The following is a 16019-nucleotide window of genomic DNA, read 5'->3' on the forward strand; positions in this document are numbered from 1 at the left end:
GGGGCGGCGCCGCGGGCGCTCTATGGTCGCGGCGGAAGCTAGAAGGGCGCGGGCGGGGCGGCGCGCGGAGCCTGCCGGGAGCGCGGACGGACATGGCCCTCGCGGCCCGGGCGCTGCCGCTGCTGCTGCCCCTGCTCCTGCCGCCCGCGCGGGCCCCGGCCCCCGCCTGGGACCCCGCGGGCTACCTGCTCTACTGCCCCTGCATGGGTAAGGCCTCCCGGGCCCCGGCGGCGCAGGAAGCCGGGGAAGCGGGGCCTGGCCCGGACCAGCCCACTCTCCCGGCGGCACGGGGGGGCGCCCCTCCGAGGGGTCTGCCCCCGCGGCCGGGTCCCCCCATGGAGCGGCCTAGCCCAGCCCCTCCCAGCTTCGGGAACGCGGACTCCCGGGCCATGCTCCGGAGCCGGCCCAGGCTCCACGGGGCGGGGGGGCGGCGGGGCAGATGGGGGAATCACTCAGAACTCTGGGTTCCAGAGCTTGAGACAGGTGCCCATGAAGTAGCTCCAATTTTCTTATTTCCCCCCCTTAAGTTTTCTTGCCAACTGAAAAATCAATCCGGATTTGGAATAAAGAGCTGGATCCAAATCCAGACGTTGCTACTTATTATTGTGACTTTGGACAAGTTCTTTCACTTTTCTGGACCTCAGTTTCCCCATTTGTAAATTAAGGCCTTCTAAGGTTCCTTCAGATTCTTATTATCTATTTAGCTCACTCTGAATCCACAAGCATGAAGTACTTACTCTGTGCATACCTGACTGACTTGTGTTTCCAGGGCGGTTTGGGAACCAGGCAGATCATTTCTTGGGCTCCTTGGCATTTGCAAAGCTACTGAATCGAACCCTGGCAGTCCCACCCTGGATTGAATACCAACATCACAAGCCTCCATACACTAATGTGAGTTTAGGTTCTGCCTCCTCTTTAACCCTACAGTTCAGGATTGTGAGGGTCTGGGGAATGTTCCCAATAAATGATGTCTTTTTGAAGGTTCCCTAAGTTGTTCCTAGCAAACTGACTGACTGGGTCCACCTCAGAGATGCATCTGGATCTGCTTTTCCTGAAGTAAGAATAGTTAGGCCTGAATGATTCTCATTCTCACCTTGGCTTACTCATGGCTTGTGCCACAAAGGTGAAATGGCATTTTCATTTTCCTGAAAGAGATGACATCTACTCATGGAATTAGTCCAAGTGACTGCCCAATCCCCCCCCCCTTCATTATCTCCCTTTATTTTGTTTCTCCCCAATTTTTCCCTATTCTTCTCTGTTCCTTCTCTTTTCTCTTTCTTTTCTGCCACCTCTTTCTTTATCCCATGTCTCTTTTCCACAACCTTTCTGTCCCTTTCTTATTCTTATAGTTACATGTTTCCTATGAGACATACTTCAAGTTAGAACCACTCAAGGAATATCATCGGGTTATCAGCTTGGAGAAGTTTATGGAGAAGTTTGCTCCAATCCACTGGCCCCCTGAGAATCGAGTGGCCTACTGCTTCGATGTTGCAGCCCAGCGGAGTGCTGACAAGAAGACCTGCCCCATGAAGGTGGGTCTTTCAATGCCTTGACCTTTGCTACCTTTGTCCACATCTGGAACTTGTACTTTCTTCTTATGCATTTCTTTTGTGCATTCTTCCTTCCTGCTTCTTTGCCTCAGACCAAATATAGCTAGAAGGAATATCCCTTCTGCTGAGTTCTTCTATGATTCCTTAAAAATATCATCTAACGTGCAACACTGTGTCATATGAAATATGATGGAAAGAGTACCAGACATGTAGTCAGGAAATCTGGACTCCAGACCTACTTCTGTCATTAATTTACTGTGTGACTTTAGATATCACCCAGTCTCTCTGGTCCTGCTTCTATAAAATGAGGGAGCTGGATTGAACAATTCATAAAGGTCCCTTCCCTTTTCTGACATTTTGTGATTATATTGAATTCAATTTAAAAAGTCATTCAAGTCCAGGGCTCAAATTTGATTCCTTATATTAGGTAACTTGATAAAGTGTTTGTTTAGGCAGATCAGTTTGTATTGCCTTTTGGAAATTGTGAAGATAGAAGGGTGAGCAATATGTGATACCCTTCAGAGCCTTAATGATAAATTTAGTCTGTGCACTTCCCATTCCAGTTAGACTAACCTCCAGGCCCCATACACAGTGTTTCAAGTCCTATTCCCATGCCTTTGCTCAGATTCTTCCCTCCCCATATCTGGAATTCGTTCCTTGAAAGCACAGAACAGGTGTCATCTCCTACATGAGGTCTTTGCGGATCCCCTTCCCCACCCCAATCCCCAGTTGTTAGCACTAGCTTCCTTTTGCAGTTATTTTGTATAATCATCGTCACCTGGAATTAGATTGCTTGGCATCTCCTCTTTTGTCATCTGTTCCTTTTTTCTTTTCAAGACTCAGCTTCATTTGTCTACTAGTGCTCAGCTCCTGCCCATTCCCAACAACTGACTGAATATGTTGTTTTGCAGGAAGGGAACCCCTTTGGCCCATTCTGGGATCAGTTCAATGTCAGTTTCAATAGATCAGAACTTTTTGGTGGCATCGCCTTCAGCTCTTCCTACAAGGACCACTGGATCCAAAGGTATTGGAAATGGAAATAGATTGAGGCAGTTAGGTATTAGAGATGGAAGATGGCCAGAGCCTAGTTCCATATCACAATTCTATCCTTTACCACAGAGTTACTTGGGATTGGAGGGGTAACCAGTACATCTGGTGAATTTGTGAGGTCTAGAGAACAAAAAGCATAACCCATGGCAAAGGGCCAGTGTCCAGAGAGTATCTACTGTCTGATCTGTTCCCATTTCGCAGCCTGACACCATAGGGCGTTGACCTGCTGTGGGGTTAAGCAATAGTTTATCCTCTGATAAAGACTGTCATAAAACGAACATTTCATGATCATGTGAACCTGAGTTTCCTGGTCAAGGCGTGAGAATCACTTGTCAGTTTACCTTCCTCCTTAGAAGTTAAAATTAGAAGCTTCTATATGAGGAAAAAAATTTGAACCTCAGCTAAGAAAATGATGTCATCCTGGTAATCATCAGATACAATATAATTAATAAGAGCCCCAGACTACTTTAGAAAAAAGTAGGCTAAGTGGAAGACAGATCTTTAGTGAATGCTTGTTTACTATGTGCTGGAAGAGATATAGAAGAGCATAAAAAAACATGATCCTGGATTTCAAGGATTTTGCTTTTGAGTTAGGGAAAGAAAACTTGAGTAACCCAAAGTGGTCAAAGCTAAGTGCCTCATGATGGTAAAGATAATAAATGCTGCAGGAAACAAATGGAGGTTCAAGAGGCATCGGATGATCTTAGAAATAGATCTTTTCTTCATGAAGAAAATTAGTCTAAACCTCAGTCTGGAAGGATAAGAAGGTTTGGGAGAGGCAGAAAGCAGGGGCATCATTTGAGACAGATATAGGAGCACTGTTCTTAACCTAATGCCCTTGATTCAGATGAACAAAGCAATGTTTGCATCATAATACAAGCTGTGGCTGAGAGGTGTGTCTATCAAACTTTCTACCTGTTATTGGTATTAAGTAAAAAGATATCCCCTTAAAATTCCCAGTTGCCTCATGAAGTACCCCATGTTCTACCAAGCTGTAAAGACTGAGGATGGACCCAGCACTCTGCTGTGTGTGAGTGTAGTCTGAGACTAGCCCATACTAACTCAGAGATTTCATCATGAAAAAAAGCCCACCTCCGTTGCAGCACCTTATGAACATATCTGCTAAGGATCAAGAGGGTTGGAAATGGACAGTGTTGAGAGTGCCTATGACAGTGAAATCAATAGAGCCTGAATTTTGTTCTTTTTTTAATAAACGGATCAGAACTTATATAATCATTCATACTTATACAGAGCTTTAAAGTTTACAAAGTATTCTTTTTACAACCCTGTGAGTTAGGGTGTGCAAGTATCATTAGTCTTATTTTGCAGATGAACAACCTGGGGCAAGGAGAATTTTTGTTTCCCATTCCCACACAGCTGGTAAACACTGGAGCCAAGATATAGATGCATTGTCATTCAAAAAATACCACTGCTCACAAATATGAACTCCTCTTTGGGAATAGATTTTTTTAGGTAGGTGCATGCCCTACCACTACCACTACCAAAAAAAAAAAAAGTCATACTTCATTTCTAGCTCAGACTGAATTTCTGTTATCTGTATGAATCTCATTATCTTTTCCTCTGGACTCAGCTCCAAATGATTCCTGGACATTTATAAAAACTAGCAAAAGCACACCACCACCACCACTTCCCAAAGTAGGAAATATTCTTCCATTGAAGAGATTCCAAAGAAGCCTGTCACAAGCCTTAAAGGTCATTTTCAAATAGAATGCTGATACATCATGAGCTGTATTAGACCTCCTTGGGGTTTATTTTGAGGAAAACAGTTTACTTGTGTATGCCACTTCTGTTGTGTGTATATTTCTTTTAACAGACTCTATTCCACAGTTACCCCTTAGATTTATATAATTAAATATTTTTTTTTGCTGTAGTTTGACACCTTCAGCCTTATGGTCCTTAACTGGGGGGAGTGTGATTGTGTGTGTGTGTGTGTGTGTGTGTGTGTGTGTGTGTGTACGTACATACATATATATGGATGTATATACATATGTTTATATGTATATAAACACAGAAAAACAGAGAGAGATGCCTTTTTCAGGACAAAGATTGACCTCTTGGGAGAGGAGCAATTCTGAGGTGTCTGGTGGGCATGAAATTAAGAGGTTTGCAAATATATTTGTAGGGATAAAGTTGGAGGAGTTTGTAATAATGATGTCATGGCATCTGAAAGATTGCATTTCACAGAATTCCAGTAGTTAGGAGACCCAGATTTGAGTTCTAATTCTGCTTTTGGAACTATGAGTAAGTTATTTTACCTTTCCAGGTTTCAAAAGTACTATAGAAATGTTAGTTATGCTTCTACTTTTTTTCTTCCTCCTTTTCCTTCTCCAATTTCTTCTCCTCTTCTTCCTTCTCCTCTTCCTCTTTCTCTTCTTCTTTCTTCTCATCCCCTTCTTCCTCTTTCCCTTCTTCCTTCTCTCCTTTTCTGACCATCGGTTTCCTCATCTGCAAAGTATAGATGTTAATAATACTAATATTACCTTCCTCACAGGGTTGTTTCAAGGAAAGAATTTTATAAACTGTTAAATACAGGCCTTCAAGGCATATGGCAGTCTTCTTTGGAATCTCCTCAATGAAAGAAAATTTCCTATGGGGAGGTAGGGTACATTAGTCAGTTTTTTATGTTATGTTTCATGTTAAACAGTGTTAAATACTTTTTACATGTGAGTCATTGTTATTTAAAATAATATAGTTGTTAAGGAAAAGGGATTAGAGGAGAGGAGGGAGAATGTCATTCAAAGTAACCTATGAGGGGTGGCTAGGTGGCATAGTGGACAAAGCACTGACCCTGAAGTCAGGAGTACCTGGGTTCAAATCCGGTCTCAGACACTTAATAATTACCTGGCTGTGTGGCCTTGGGTAAGCCACTTAACCCCATTTGCCTTGCAAAAAAACCTAAAAAAAAACTAACCTATGATAAAAGGTTCCAGAAACACTCATAAAAAACCATAATAGTTAGAAGATGCATAGAAGATACATGATGGATCTAATGGTTGTTATTCAAGTTTGCTTCCCAAAGAGCAACTCTTCATTTCTATCAGTTAAAACAACTTGATCAATCTATTCTAGATGACTTATTCCTGAATAACAATTTCTGGGTTTGGGGGTTTTGTTTTTGCAAGGCAGTGGGGTTAAGTGACTTGCCCAAGGTCACACAGCTAGGAAACTATAAGTGTCTGAGGTCAGATTTGAACTCAGGTCGTCCTGACTCCAGGGCCAGTGCTCTATCCACTGTGCCACCTAGCTGCCCCTGAACAACAATTTCTTACAAGACTGTGGGTCTCAGCTTATTTGGTCATTTTGTACCCCTTGTTCACTGGACCCAATCCAGCTCATGGGTAAGATATTCCAGATCTGATAAGAGGATTCAGTTTCCAAAATTTACTATCTTAAATGAAGGATGTTGAATTTGATGACTTCCAAAATTCCTCCCATCTCCTTCACTATTTTTTAAAAATCTCTAGCTCTGAAATTCTTATTTCTGTGCTTTTAGAGGTATCTGAAATGGATGGAATTGGTGATTTTATACTTGGTCCTGGGTAACGTCCCCTACTGCTTCTGGTGCCTGCAAATGAGTGTAATTCAGCATAAGAAAGAAATAGTTCTTTCTTCATTTTGAAAAACTCCAAGAAGCCTGTTTGTCTTTTCAGGAATATTTTCTTTTAATCCTTCAAAGTTAAGGTAACCTTTAGTTGAAGAGGAGTCATAGACCTGTTCTACACAGTCACATTCAGTGAGCCCTGAGCAAGACCCATTTCTTCTCTAAGGGCAGTCACTTGTCCCTACATCTGAAGTATGTTCATTATTTGCTGAGTCTAAGGCCCAAAACTCTGTCCAGTGCCACACCCAGGAATGAATTGCAGCCGTTTGAGAGCCATGACGGGCACAAGGTTAGAAGACTCCACTGTAAATTTTTAATTATAAAACAAGCAGACAGGATTGTAAATTCCAAGCCACAGACAATAATGCTTTGAGCTCTGCACCTAGCACTCTTATCAGTTCGTTGGGATTTCAAAATCTCTTGTGCTTGTTGCATGTGGTGCGACTTTTCAGCTAGTCTGAGGTCATGGCGCAACTTCATCCATTTCCTGTGGGGGTATGCTGTAGGTTCACATCTTTTCCCTCCATCCCTATCTCTTGAAGTGGCTGGGTTTGTGACTCAACATCATTCTCTTCTCCCTTCTAGGTTTCCCCCAGATAAACATCCAGTGCTTGCCTTGCCTGGAGCGCCAGCCCAGTTTCCAGTATTAGAAGAACACAGGGCCCTGCAGAAGTACATGGTGTGGTCAGCTGAGATGACTGAGAAAGGGGAGGCCCATATCCAGGCTCATCTCATCAGACCCTACGTTGGGATTCATCTCCGAATTGGCTCTGACTGGGTAACTTTTCTACTTACCTAGTGGATCTTTCAGTATTCTGAGCATAGGCTCACAGAGTGTGGGCATTTGCAGGAGTATCATGAGTGTGTTTGGTGTTTATGGTTTGTTAGATTCTCCTGCTGGATTCCCTTTCAACAGAAAAATTCCATGATGCTGCTCAGTTGTGATCTGACAGTCACCATTTTTCTCCCTGTTTTATAGATGGATAGACTGAAGCGTGAGAGATCATGCATGTGATATCCCCCCAGATCAGGCAAGTAGTCAGAGATGGAGGGAAAAATAGAAGAGAGGAATCTTGACTCTCCCTTCCTTGTACTACCTTGTGGACTCTTGTGAAAGATGAGACTGGAGTTGCATTTTTTTTTACCATTATCAAGGATCTGATGTTCTCAGTACCATAGAGATGCAGATTATAAATCTTCTTTGCTATAGCAAGCAGATGAATGAGTGACTAGGATCAGGCCTCTGTAGCTAAACTACTTGAACTCAAGGGGGCTCTTTTCAGCCCATGGATACATGGTCCAGCATGACAGATCTGCCAGAGCTCATGTCCCACTGCTCTCCCTGCCTTGGAGAATCTAGGGCTATCACAGAAACCTCTGAGCAGACTAATATAGAGGAGGCAGTGAAGGATAAGCAGAGATAAGGCCAGAACATGAAAGCTATCTAAATATATTTAGAAACTTCACAGAGAAGAGTTCAATAAGCCCCTAGCAAGTATTTAGTTATTATTTTTCATTGTATTGTTAGTTTTTCTCCTGTCAAAATATAAATTTTTGAGTTTGAAGTTTGTAAATTTTTTTTGGAGTTTTTTTTTTAATTTGTAGAGTAAGAAACCATCAGAAGGAAAGTGATTTTTCTTTAATCCTTTCTTTTCTCCTTACTTAATCCCTCCTCACATCTTACCCTTTTAGAAAAACGCTTGTAATATGTTGAAAGATGGGACAGCTGGCTCTCACTTCATGGCTTCACCCCAGTGTGTGGGCTACAACCGCAACACTGCGGCACCTCTCACCATGGTCATGTGCCTTCCAGACCTGAAGGAGATCAAACGTGCCCTGAGGCTCTGGGTGAAGACTGTAAAAGCCCAGTCTATCTACATTGCCACAGATTCAGAGAGCTATGTCTCTGAAATTCAGCAGCAGTTCAAAGGAAAGGTAGGTTTTGGGAAAGAGAGACTAAGCTAGGATTACTGTCTGCCAGCCCTGGGAACTGAAACACTTGAGGGAGGGAGGTAGACTGACAAGAAGGAAGCTGAACTAGCCTTACTTAGCAGGTCTGCTTGTCACTACTGTTCCTATTAACTTTTCCTGGCCCTTCTTCCCTTTGTTTGTCCTTTTCAACTGCTTACTAGGACCAGACAGGGCTCTACTTTTGATAGCTAATGACAGTCAGCATTAATGCCCCCCCCCCAGCTTTTTCTCTTTCTCTCTCTCTGTCTCTCTCTGTCTCTGTCTCTCTCTCTCTCTCTCTCTCTCTCTCTCTCTCTCTCTTTTTCTCTCTCACCTTCTCAGCACCAAGAGGGCTTATTTATTGCTCTCATTATAGTGTTGTAATTGTTTCTATATATGTGAATCCTATCTTTCCTTACAAGTCAGGGGCTGTGTCTTCTTTATTTTTGTTTTTTTTTGGGGGGGGGGGTGGCTGTGTCTTATACAAGAAAGATAAAGAAGCAGTGTCATATAATAGGAAAAATATTGCAGTCAAGAATTCAAATCTGGTTTTATCAGCCAATCAACAGGTCATTTGACAAACATTTATGACATACATCCTATGTGCCAAACAATATACTTCATAAATTTAGTACTGGTTAAAAATTCCTGGCTTTCAGGGCAGCCAGGTGTCACCATGGATAGAGCACACTCTGGCATCAGGAGGACTTGAGTTCAAATCCAACCTCAGACACTACTTAGCTGTATGAGTTGGGGCAAGTCAATTAACCCATTCCCTTGCAAAAAAAAAAAACGAATTCCTGGCTTTAACACTCTCTACCTCTGGGATCTTAGGCAAGTCTCAGGAACCTCACTTCCCTCCTGTGTAACATGGAGACAATAATTTCTGCACCATGCAACCTTTTATTGTAGTGGTGAGGAAAGTACTTGCTAAGCTTTAACATGCTTTATAAAAGGGAGTGATTTGATCATGGTGATATTGGTGAGAATGATGGCCTTCCTTCTTTGTCCCAACTCAGGTTATCAGTACCTTCCCAAAGAAGAGGGTGACTTTGGAAGTCCTATATTATAGTACAAGATTTGTACCATGCTGTAGTTAGAACACTTCTTTTTGTTGAGATGTGGGAGATGATGGGGGGAATGTTGGCTCTCCCTCTGACATGGTCACTTTGCTCATTGTTTTAAGGGAAGGTTCTATGAGAAATGAGAGATTTGGGGAAATGATGGTGATATAAAAACCAAAAAGCTTTAGTAAGACCTTTTTAAATGAGCTTGTATATAGGCAATCAAGAAAACATACTACTGGCATCCATGAGGTGAATTGAACAGAGCCTTGGACTTAGAAATCAGGAGAATAAAGCACAGATCCGAACTTTGCCTTTTAGAAGCTATGTGATCTTGAGCTAGTCACATGAACTTTTCCTCCTCAGAAAAATGGGGATAATAATAATTCTTCTTTTATCTCACCTGGGGTATTGTGTGGAGATCTCTGTCCAACCCTTAAAGAACTGTAAAAATATGAACTTGTCATTTTCTCGGAGGAGTTGAAACTAGATTTGGCTGTTAATCAAAGGACACAGTTTGTAAAGACATAAAGATGGAGAGAGAGAGTTTCCAACAGAGGCAGAGGTACAAGAGAAGGTAGTGGCAGGATCAAAGCTTAATTCCTTCTGGAATGTTCAGGAGACTTACTTAGCTAGAGTGGAGGAGGGGTTGTAAGAGGGACTGAGAGAAGATAGCATTAGACAAAGATATAGATGTCAGTTGAACAGGCAAGTTCATGACTATGTAGTACTGGAAAAGGTTGAAAATTTGTGTCAAATGTGAGGTGGGATTTGATTCTTTGTGTTTAGTCCTTTTGGCTTTTTAAATTTTCACTCAAGAGTTCAGATCCTAGGAAAGAAAATTCTGTTGAATCTGACTCTCATTGAAGCCTGGCATTCGTGACCCTCCAAGCTCTGGTGTCATCTTAACTTTTCTTATTTTTTCTTTTATTCTGAATTTAAATTCCCCTCCCCCCAAAAGAATATTTCAATACACTGTAGGAAAATGGGAGAAAAAGTATTCTATGTGAATCTCTGATCTTTTTTAAGAATATGTAATAAATTCCACAAGTTGATTTTCAAAACTGTCCTTCTGTTCTGAACTTCCTTATATTCTCTCTTTTTTTAAATGGCCTTTTTTTCCCCCTTTGTCATTACCATTGCTGATCTCTTAAACCATCATTAAGAAAGGGGGTAGGGGAACTCCTTGGAACAAATAAGCCATAGTTATGTCCCAAAATGTGTTTCTGTATCTTGTGTCACTGTCAGGAGATAGGGAATATGCTTAAATAAAGGTCCACTAGAGGCATACCTGGTCAGTGCTTTAATGAGTTTTTCAAAGCTGACTTTCTCTACACTGTTGCTGCCTATATTTAAAATCATTTTTTTCCTGATTTTGCCATCACAATTCAAGATTCTTTGAAATAGTCTCTTTTGTCACCTCTTATAATGCAATGATAGTCTATTATATTCATATCAATTTGTTTAACCATTCCCTAGTTGTCTAAGAAGCAAGCTAAGGTGCCTCTTAGATTCTAGTTCTTTTTTCTTCCCTTCTTCCTCCCCCTCCCAATCCTTCTTTCACGATTAGTAAATTTGTTTTGCTTATGATTATTCCTTCCTCAGTATTATGGTCTCCTTTCTGCCCTCCCCCACTTCTCACTTGTTTCCCCTATTGAGTCTGATGTATTCCTACACCTCACTGGTGCATATTTTCATGCTAACCCTCTCTTTTCCATCTTTATCTCATGTTACTCCCTTTACAAGCTGTGCTTTGCCTAACTGTTCTTTGCCCTACAAATATACCTTTCTCTCTCCAGTTTTTCCCTCACTGTGACTGGAAGATCCTTCTTCTTGACCTGTGGGAAACCTACCCTGATGGCTACATTCTCTGATTCCTCCCTTTGCCTCCCTAAGAAAAAAAAATACCTTTCTCTCTCTAGACTTTACATAGTACTTGGCTTGTACCTTTGTAATGCTCTTATCTCAATAGTTGAAGGAATTATTCATCTCCATCAAAGATCTCCTGAATTTTTTGGGATATCTTTTTCTGGTTCTTATGATATCTTTCAGGTAACCAGTGAAGCACTTGCCTCCTCTTCTCCCAGTCTTACCAAATGACTATTTTGATTCTTTTTCTGATCAAACATGACCTTATTGATGTCTCCCGGTCCCTCAAGTTCAAAATCTAGGGTTCATCCTTGATTCCTCACTATCTCTGCCCCTCTGCATCCAAGCTATTGCTAAGGCCTGGTAGTTATACTTTTTTTTAAAGAAAGATTTTATTTATTTTGAGTTTTACAATTTTCCCCCTATTCTTGCTTCCCTCCCCCCACCCCCTACAGAAGGCAGTCTGTTAGTCTTTACATTTGTTTCCATGGTATACGTTGATCTAAGTTGAATGTGATAAGAGAGAAATCATATCCTTAAGGAAGAAAAATACAGTATAAGAGATAGCAAAATTATATAATAAGATAATGGTTTTTTCCCCTAAATTGAAGGTAATAGTCTTTGGTCTTTGTTCAAACTCCACAATTCTTTCTCTGGATACAGATGGTATTCTCCATCACAGATAGCCCCAAATTGTCCCTGATAGTTGCACTGATGGAATGAGCAAGTCCATCAAGGTTGAGCATCACCCCCCATGTTGCTGTTAGGGTGTACAGTGTTCAGTTTCACTTTTGCATATGCTCTCAAATATGCTCCCTTTTCTCCTCAGACCCTGTCACCACCCTGGGGCAGACTAGTACTGTTAAACTGTGTTGAGTCTGCCTATCTTAAGGCTCTTCCCATTTCAATCCATCCTCCATTCAGCCACTAAAGTGATTTTCCTGAAGCACATGTCTGACCCTGTCATTCCTTTATTCATTATACTCTAGTGAGTTTCTGTTGCCTTCAGGATCAAAAACACATGTGGATTCAAAGAACATTCAAAGCCCTCCCTAACTTAGCCCTGTCTGCCTTCCCAATCTTCTTACTCCTTGCACACACACACACACACACACACACACACTCTCTCTCTCTCTCTCTCTCTCTCTCTCTCTCTCTCTCTCTCTCTCTCTCTCTCCTTAAGCCAGTGACCCTGCTCTCCTGGTTGTTCCAAGAACAAGACACTTCCCTTTCAACTGGCATTCTCTGACTGACTGACTCCATGACTGCCATGCTCTCACTCTTCCGATCTTTGCTAAGGGCTGGGGATACAAAAAGGTGAAAGACAATCCAGGCCCCTCCAGAGCTCACAATGTAAATGAGGGAGTTAACATACGAACTAACATATACAAGACAGACTATAAACAAGACAAATATGAAATCATTAAAAGAGGGAAAGAAAACAAGAAAATGAAGACTTCCTTTCGACTGTGGGATTTTGATTAGAACTTAAAGAAAGCCAGGGAGGTCAGTAGTTAGAGCAGAGAAGGGAGAGCATTCTACACATGGGACCAGCCAGCCAGAGAGAATACTAGAAGGGGTGAAAAAAGTATCTTGTTCCTGGAACAATCAGTATGCCAGGATCTCTGGCTTAAGGAGTGTGTGTGTGTGTGTTGGGGAAGAAAGTCTTAGAAGACTGTAAAGGCAGGGGGGACTAAGTTATGGAGGGCTTTTAAATGCCATTTGAATCAGTTTGTATTTGATCCTGGAAGCAACAGGAAGCCACTGGAGTAGGAATGGGTGACATAACCAGATCTGCATTTTAGAAAATCACTTTAGTAGCTTAATGGAGGATAGACTGGAATGGAAAGAGACTAGAGGCTGGCAGACCTACTAGCAGGCTATTACAGTAGTCCAGGTATGAAGTGATGAAGGCATGCATTAGAATGGTGGCAGTGTCAGAGGAGAGAAGGGGGCATGTTCCAGAGTTATCCAAAGATAAAAATCAGCAGACCTGGGCAACAGCTTAAATATTGGGGATGAAAGATGGTGAAAATGACCCTTAGGTTGCATATAGTAGTCACTTAATAAAAAAAAGTAATCATTTAATAAACAAATAGTTATTAATCTATTTTTCTTTAATCGATAATTAATGATTGATCTTTCACAAAATTTCCCAGGTGCAAGTTATTATTGGGTTTTGGGTTTTGCAAGGCAATGGGGTTAACTGACTTGCCTAAGCTCTCTTATTAAGTGTCTGAGGTTGGATTTCAACTCAGGTCTTCCTGACTCCAGGGCCAGTACTCTATCCACTGTGCCACCTAGTCACCCCTGTTATTGGTTTTAAAGTGCTTATTTATACCCATCATGTGGTTTACTGTTGTTTTCTAAGGCTCCTACACTGTGATTCTTCAAAAATTGTAGTATTCTATTAGTCAAAATCAGGAGAAATTTCACTTAGATGTTAATGTGTAGCAGTTTTTTATGTTTGTGTCTACTAGATTGTAAGCTCCATAACATCAGAGACACTATCTTAGATGAATTTTGCATCTCTCCTCACTAGACATAGTGCTCTATGTCGTAGGCACTTTGTTAGTGTTAAACTGTTGAAATTAATTGGCCTCAGGTCTCGTAGATTAACCTGCTCTTTCTCTTTTCTCCCTGTAGGTGAAGGTGGTGACCCTGCAGCCCGAAGTGGCACAGATTGACTTATATGTTCTTGGCCAGGCAGACCACTTCATTGGCAACTGTGTCTCTTCCTTTACTGCCTTTGTGAAACGGGAACGGGACTTACGGGGTCTATCCTCCTCCTTCTTTGGCATGGACCGTCCCCCACAACTGAGGGATGAGTTCTGATCTTTCCTCCTCTCCCACAGCAAATAAGTCCATGGATCCAGGGGTAGTGTTATTATCTATCCAGGCAGTGAGATCAAGTCACCAGCTTGCTTCATCCAAATGCTAGGGGGAGAGGGGGAGGGTGACTATGTCCTTTGATTGGTCTTAACCCACCTGAATTCCAGGATGTAGGCTACCTTCTCATCTTACCTGCTGGAGATCAGAAAACAGAATACCTCAAATTGCAAGGGCTTCCTCCAAGAAGAGAGCTGCCTTTGTGGGCTATTTCTGAGTAATTCCTGAACTAATCCTTAGTATTAGGCAATGGAATACCTTGCCTTTTTCTTATATCCCCTTGCTCCTCTGTCTTCATCCTGCTGTTTCTTCAAGGGGCCCCAATTTAACTGGCATTCCCTTCTTGAAGTACAGTGGTCCTCTTGGTTCTCCAGGTATCCACTGGCAATGTAATGTGATGGGAAGGGCAATAGATTTGGAAGCACTGTTTTTTTTACTATAAGTTGTGTGTGACCCTGACTGAGTCACCTCAACTCTGTGGACCTCCTTTAGCTCATCTGTATAACAATATTCACACAGATGACTTCCAATGTCCCTTCCTGCTCCAACTCTATAATCCTTCAAGCAGCAGATCTCCTGGATTACAGATTTTCTGGTTTTAATACAGGACCAGCCTAGTTTTTCCTCCTTATATAATAATTTTTTTAATAGTGGAAGGCTTTCATATGGAGACCTAAAGTGGCCTTAATGGTGCAGGCAAATGAGAAATTGGGACTGATTTATTGACTGAGGTTTGGCAACCCATACCATGCTTGCTTTGGTTGCTTGCCACCTGCCCATTCCGCCCCTGCCTTTCTTCATCATCATGGTTACTCCTACTTTTGTAGTTCTCCTCCTTGTGAGAGCCCAAGTGCACTGACATCCCAGAAGAACCATTTAGTTAAGCAAGCACTTTGGAAAGATCCCTTATCTCCAGCATGGCTTTTACTCCCTCTGGACTCTCAAGGGCTGAACAAAACTTTGTGCTTTCTTTTTGCCTTCCTTCCTTTGCATAGTGGTATCTGAGGCTTTGTGATGGAGTGTGATGACCAAGATGCAAGTGGCCCAGTCACTGGATAGAACTCTCATATCTGTCCTCTCAATCTTAAGTGACCCTCTCCAACTTGTCTGACTCTAGCTTCTATCCCTTTTGTAGGAGCAGGGAGATTTTCTTCCAAAGCTCTGGCTAAATCTGAAGGAAGTCATTCCCTCTCAGCATATTTTTTTATGAGTAAGGTATCATACAATCATCCTTCCACTGACCAAGAATGGAAGGTTTAGCTAGATGACTTATAAATGCTCACATTTTGACAAAGAGTGATATCTTATCCACTTCTGCCTCTTCCTCTTGGTAGAGGCAGTCAGACTAGGAGCTAGGGGACCTCACAGAGGAACCCCAAGCTTGCCACTCATCACTTTGGTTTTGACAATATTCATCTTCTGAGGAGAAGATATTCATCACTTTCCCTTGTAGGGTGAAAGTGATTTGTTGTAGAGGTCACAATGTGATCCAGGAACTTGCCTCAGGATGCCAGTGAAGGCAAGGCATGCTGGAAGATGAGTTTGTGCTGCTCAAATTCCTTTAAATTACAAAGGGCCCATAGGAAACCCTTCTGAGCAAGGAAAATCCCCTGGGGAAGGAATTTTGTAAAAAAAAAAAAAAAAAACTTTTTTTCAATAAAATACAGCCATACATTTTTAAGCCTTGAGTAAATTATCCAAATGACCGTCTCTCATTTCTGTCTTCCTGTGCCTAGCCAGCCAGGCAAGTTAACAAACTGGTAAATAGACCTAGCAACCTCCTCCTGTTCAAACATCAGCTCTGTCCAAACGTGCTTACCCAGAGTAAGGTGACAAGAAGGAACTTAGTTCTCCACATTTAAAACTTGCATAGTTTAGTGACTCATTATGTAGCTCACGTTTCTGAGGACTTATAGTTTACAAAGCTCTTTCTTCACAATACCCCTGCAAAAGAGACAAGATGAGACATTTTCCCTTTACAATTGGGCCCAAGAAACCCAGAAAGATGAAATTATTTGGTCAAGG

General features: G+C 41.9%; 1 protein-coding gene across 1 annotated transcript; it reads left to right on the top strand.

Annotated features, from left to right (window-relative positions):
* Positions 1-83: 83 nt before the first annotated feature.
* On the top strand, positions 84-15690 carry POFUT1 (protein O-fucosyltransferase 1). The gene is made up of 7 exons (XM_074211863.1): positions 84-207; positions 770-891; positions 1350-1532; positions 2462-2574; positions 6808-7000; positions 7915-8157; positions 13752-15690. Exons 1-7 carry the CDS (start codon positions 93-95, stop codon positions 13938-13940), a joined length of 1158 nt encoding a protein of 385 aa, XP_074067964.1. The 5' UTR covers positions 84-92; the 3' UTR covers positions 13941-15690.
* Positions 15691-16019: the final 329 nt, after the last annotated feature.

Source organism: Macrotis lagotis, chromosome 1 (genome assembly GCF_037893015.1).
Source record: "Macrotis lagotis isolate mMagLag1 chromosome 1, bilby.v1.9.chrom.fasta, whole genome shotgun sequence".
Classification (NCBI taxonomy): domain Eukaryota; kingdom Metazoa; phylum Chordata; class Mammalia; order Peramelemorphia; family Peramelidae; genus Macrotis; species Macrotis lagotis.